Source organism: Centruroides vittatus, unplaced genomic scaffold (genome assembly GCF_030686945.1).
Source record: "Centruroides vittatus isolate TY-2023 unplaced genomic scaffold, ASM3068694v2 contig_824, whole genome shotgun sequence".
Taxonomy (NCBI): domain Eukaryota; kingdom Metazoa; phylum Arthropoda; class Arachnida; order Scorpiones; family Buthidae; genus Centruroides; species Centruroides vittatus.
The window spans coordinates 1,388,113-1,394,112 of record NW_027122537.1 but is presented as its reverse complement, the minus strand read 5'-3'; the positions used below and the strand labels follow the sequence as shown (position 1 = coordinate 1,394,112).

At 27.9% G+C, this 6,000-nt stretch overlaps 1 protein-coding gene across 1 annotated transcript in view; it reads right to left on the bottom strand.

The window, feature by feature from the left end:
* Positions 1–1,346: 1,346 nt before the first annotated feature.
* LOC136982371 (golgin subfamily A member 5-like) overlaps positions 1,347–6,000 on the bottom strand; it is a 28,223-nt gene continuing 23,569 nt past the window's right edge. The window contains exons 12-14 of the mRNA XM_067278853.1: positions 4,904–5,009; positions 1,751–1,814; positions 1,347–1,676 (exon numbers count right to left, since the gene is read on the bottom strand). Of these exons, the coding sequence (XP_067134954.1) occupies positions 1,590–1,676; positions 1,751–1,814; positions 4,904–5,009 (257 nt within the window). The 3' untranslated portion in view covers positions 1,347–1,589. The remainder of the gene's footprint in view (positions 1,677–1,750; positions 1,815–4,903; positions 5,010–6,000) is intronic.

The window sequence follows — 6,000 nt, the reverse complement described above, 5'->3', positions numbered from 1 at the left end:
TTTCTAAGTACACCATGATGTCTACTCTAATGTGCAGTTATAAACACGCAGAATAACAAAAAATTAAAGCTTTTAAAGAAAAAAAAACTAACAGAAATGAGTAAACAATTCCCATAAGTAAAAGTTCCAATTTTTCTCCAGGTGGTCTCGTATCCCTTTTAAGTGACCAGTTGTAATTCCCCTAATTATTTTCTACACAATAATAAGTGCCTGGTTAATTTCCTGTTGTCAAATTTTACTCTTGAAAGCAAAATTAAGTGAATAAAAGAAGAAGAATGCAGAATTTCCTATAAGTCCTGGAACAGAGAAATAAAAATCAATTGATGTTTGTCAAATTAAAGCAGCAGTCAGCTTGTTATTTGTACATGAATGAATGAAGTGCTGTTTATCACATCAAAAATAAACCAAGGAGCCATGACTTGTCAATAGAATGACAATTCAGTGGCATATTCAGGATTTTAAGATTATTGGGTACTGCACAAGGTAGATTACACTGAGCAGGTGGTGCCCCTTATTGGTTTTCAAGAATGTTACATAATTATCTTAGAATTTCTTTAGTTACCCAATCTTGCCTAATTGAAGTCATGCATTATTATATTTATTTTTATTTTAAAATAACAAAACTGGCTGCTTTGGTATCAAAGCAGTGCTGCAGCACCATAAACACTTCCAAGTACACGCCTGTGACAATTTCTTCATGAATTACAAGAAAAATCCTATTATCATCTTGCTAGCACTGACCTTTGAGGTTCTATACTACAGACACAATAGTTGCCCAACTTTTTCTGTCTACTGTAATGATTCTCCAGTTGAATATTCTTAATAGTTTTAGGTCATCTGTTTTGTCCAACCATCTTTTTTTTTTGTGAATGTTCTCAAGTCAGACTCCTTCCATTGGGTGTAGACAAATTTTGGTAGCAATTCTGGATGCATTCTTTCAATATAACCCTGCAAACTAATTTGGCTGACTTTAAAATTTCTGGTATACATATAACACTGTCCAACTGATGTATTTGTGTAATATGTGTACAACAACAAACTAAGATGAAAAACACCTGTAGAATTTTGATCCAGTCTAAAATAATGACCAAAATTAATAAAAATATATTTATCCAGAATTTCATACTCAAAAGTAGGACAAGGAGTCCTGCATGTCTTCAACAGCAACTTTGGAACTGCAGAATATATGGCAGTGTACATTGTATGACTTTATTTTTATTCCAGTAATTTTCTTTGGAGTATATGCAGGGCATTATGATATATCTAAATTATGGTATTTAATATATTTTCTTAAATAAGATATATTCAGAGCAACAATTATTTTATATAAAAACTTAATAATAAAATAAAATATGATATGATTTATTTTAAATGAGAAATTTTACAATTCTTGTACTTCAAAAATGTACAAATTCTTGACTGATATAAAATTATACTTGAATTATATTAAGAGAAATATTAAAATTATTATTGAATTTATTGTTTCATTTACACTGACAACAAACTTTTGCATATAATTTAGATTTCTTAAAGAATATTTAAGATGTTTTAAACTATAAATAACTACATAATTTTAAAGTCTGTAATAATTATCTTTGATTTGAGTTATGCTGAGATCTGTGGATTTCTGGAGTGTATGTTAATAAAACTATCATCACCCACAAATGGAGTAGGAACTGAAAGAGATTAAATATGTTATATATAAATATTAAAAAATTTAAGAATTATTAAAACACATTTAAAAACTTACCATGTATAAAATCACAAAAATTCTTGCTATAGGATATCGTCTTAAAAAAATACCCAGACGAATACTATAAATACATACAAAGAATTTAGACAAATTAAAAATTTTTGCTTTTAAAAATATATAATTTCTTATATAAATATTTAATTAATATTTCCTATTTCAAGATAACTAATGTACAATTTTATATTATATTAAAGTTCTTTTTTGAATGCAATACTATATTTTTCATTGATAATTTTAAGAATTATAGTGATAATTTATTCTTTCTTTTGTTGTAAAAATCAACACATTAAGAATCAAACAATAAAAAGAATAAATAGATAAACTTAGCATATTTTTTCTATTATTTCTTTAAAATACATAACAGCAAAAATATGAAATCAAATATACTTGATATACTTCTATTAGAACACATTCTAATGCCATTGAAATTCATTACGTACAAATAAAATATAAATAGATTAAATATAAAAGAAGTCTATAACTACAGCTTTTAGCTGATTGGTTTATTAAGATGCCAGTATCTATGCTATAGTCTTTATGGTGGTTCTCATTTACTTTCAGTACAATTGGATTAACAAGGGTGAGGGTTATAGAATGATACTTTGGTCTATAATCCCTATGAAAAATGAAAGATTTGAATATGATGGCAAAACAAAATTTTACCACATAGCAGGTTGAATAACATCAGAACTTTCTAATAAAATTTCATAGCTCATAGCTGATAAATTGATATGTAATGTTATTAGATAAATGCTCACATTTTAATAAAATTTAAAGATTTTTCAAAAAAGTTACTATACAAAACTTTATTACTGTACAGAATCTTAGATACTGTTAGTGAAAAAAAAATAAATATGTTATGTGCAGAATATAAAGTGGAAACACCATGTAAAACCCCAAAAATATAAAGGGATAAGGGGACAAAAGAAACCAGTCAGACCACTTTTTTGTGTATGGCTACCAATGTGTAGACTTGTGCATTTGTCTTGTCCTGTAGTATACTATAGTGTATATAGTCAAGTAAGTCTTAATGTTATAGAATAAAATATAAAACAAAGATCAGAGAGTCTCGTCATTATTCTACCAACAGATATACTAATAAAAATTACATGAAGACATTTGCAAAATTAATTAAACTAAATAAAAACATTATTTAAATGCTTTACAAAATATTTTAAAACTTATTTCATAAAATTAACATGTACTGTTTATAATATTTATGTCATATTTGAAATTTTGTTTAAAAAGTAATATTTCAAAAACGGAAAAGCATTGCTAAATTTAAAACCATTAAACACTATTTACAAAAAAAAAAAAAAAAAAAAAAAAATATCAGTCAAGTCTAATGATCAGCTTATGAAATCAAACAAAAATATTAAAATCTGATTTAAGAAAGTACTGCACTCTTAGAACCTATAACCAGTGTGATATAAAAAAATAAAAATTAAAGGATGTTAATCACCACAAACGTTTTCGAACTGCTGGGAGTTCTTCTTCAGATGTGAGACTGAATTACTAATGGAACAGAGCGAATCATTAAAGGAAAAAAAGAGAAACAATAATAAGTTGTTACATGAGACGTGTGTGTGTTCATCTTGTTCAGCCAACATGATCTTAAAGGTCGGAGTCTATCAATGTCTGCCAAGCTGTCGATAGAGTCAATTCATTCTTAAAATTGATGCAGTTGTCATTGAAAGACGATTTGTAGATTTGAATGGCCTCCAGCCACTTAAGGTGTTCGTTGTGTGACGTAGTGCGAAGGAGTTTTGCCTGGTGTAAGGCCGCCACAATGTCTGGATCGGCGGCGTAGGCGGAAGTAATTCTCTGGTGACATATGTCCGCTATATGTTCCTGGAGTCTGACTTCCAAGGAGTGTTTTGTGGATCCAATATAAATGAGGTCCCTATCAAATCTGTTGTCCTTAATGGGAATGCTATAAATACCAGGGATTCTGTTCTGTTTAGGGGTCCTGGTATTTATAGCATTCCCAATAAGGACAACAGATTTGATAGGGACCTCATTTATATTGGATCCACAAAACGCTCCTTGGAAGTCAGACTCCAGGAACATATAGCGAACATACGTCATCAGAGAATTACTTCCACCCTCGCCGCCTACACCGCCGATCCGGACATTGTGGCGGCCTTCCACCAGGCGAAATTCCTTCGCACTACGTCACACAATGAACACCTTAAGTGACTGGAGGCCATTTAAATCTACAAATCGTCCCTCAATGACAACTGCATCAATTTTAAGGATGAATTGACTCTATCGATAGCTTGGCAGACGTTGATAGACTCCGACCTTTAAGGTCATGTTGGGTCAACAAGACAAACACGCACGCGTCTCATGTAACACCTTATTATTGTTTCTCTTTTTTTCCTTTAACGATTTGCTCTGTCCCATTAGTAATTCAGTCTCACATCTGAAGAAGAACTCCCAGCAGTTCGAAAACGTTTGTGGTGATTAATATCCTTTAATTTTTATTTTTTTATATCACACCGGTTATAGGTTCTAAGAGTGCAGTATTTTACACATCCTGGTGTTCTCCAGTGCAGTTTAAGAAAGTAGAAGAGAAATTTTAATTTGAAATTATTCTTATTGAATATTTGATATGTGAAACTTTCTAATATTTTTGTTAATAAAAATAATCATCATAAAATTTAATTATTAAAATAACATTCATGAGTATGTATAATAGATACCATATACAACTCATTTATTTTAATATATTTTCAAAAACAAAAAATAACACATTCTTCACAAATTATACATATTAAAAACAATTAGATAAAATTATAAAACTAAACAACTACACTTTTAAAAATCATTTATAAAATTTCATTAAAAAAATATTGTTTGAATTTTCATCTCAAAAATGATACCACAATTTATGAACTTTTATGAGTAACATTTCCTCTCATAATAATCAGAATTTTCAATGTTTTTACTTATTAATTTTAAAATCAATTTTAATATTCTTTTGAACAAACTTTGACCATCAAGGACAAGCTTTTTTTTAAAATGAAATTTCTCTGAAGTATTCTTTGGATCAGAACAGTGAAGAAAGTGAAGAACTAAGTGGGTATAATAAAATTTAGTAATAATATATATATTATTTTAAAAATTGAAAATTTACAAATTTATTACCTGAAAGAATCTATAACACCATAAACAGTTTTCACTTTTCTAGCAATTGGTCCATCATATGGTGATTCAAGGAAATAATTATTTTTAGACTGATACTTTTCATGTGCTATTAACAACAACAACAAAAAAAAAAAATATATAATAAACTTATTTATTGTATTTCTTATATTTATTATATTCATTTATTTGTCAATGTATTATGTATATATATTTTGAAATATAAACAAAAAATATCTAAAAAGTTTAGAAAATTTTAACCTTATTATTCTGCTTGTAATTAAAGTCAATTACAAGCAGAAAGTATGGGTTTAAAAAAATTCATAATCTACATTTTTCACTTTTTTCAATTGCAAAATAATTAAACTTATTAAATTGTTTAATAATTATGAATTGAGAGATATTACTTTTGAAAGGTTTAGATATATAAAGACTATCCTATTATTGAAATGTCTCCATTATTCAGATGATACTAAGTGAATGATTTGAATTATCATAATCATTGATGAAAATGTACAAAGTAAGAATTTTATGTAAACAATTTTTAGCTGCTATAAAATAGAAATTTTATTATTTCAATTAATCTTAGTAGTAGTCTTAGCAAACAGGATCTGATTGGAGATATTTTTGTGCGACTTAACCTGTTAATTAATATTTCTTGGTTGTTATAGAATGAAATATAATTTAGGAAAAGTATGGTGATCAGTCAAATTGTAACTCCCAGTGTTTTTCATTTCTCAATGTTTTGACACTCCAGAAGCTCAAAAATGTAAGAAAATCCTTTCTATAAATTCTACATATGTGGTATCTGTGTGCATAGATGTTGCATCTGCATTAACTGAAGTCAAGATATTATCAAAAGAAGAAACCTGAATAATAAAATTGTGGTTTTAAATGGAAATTTTTATCACCTTGCAGATTTTTGTCAGAGTAAACAGAACTTTGTAAGCTGCAATTGTAAGAGATAATGAATCAATAAAAAGTGCAAATATCATTCAGAAAATAACAAATGTAGTCTTAAGTGCTGTTCTAACAGTTCCTTCAAAAATAAATAGTATATAATTGATTTAAATGTGAATTATTTAAATTAATTTAATACT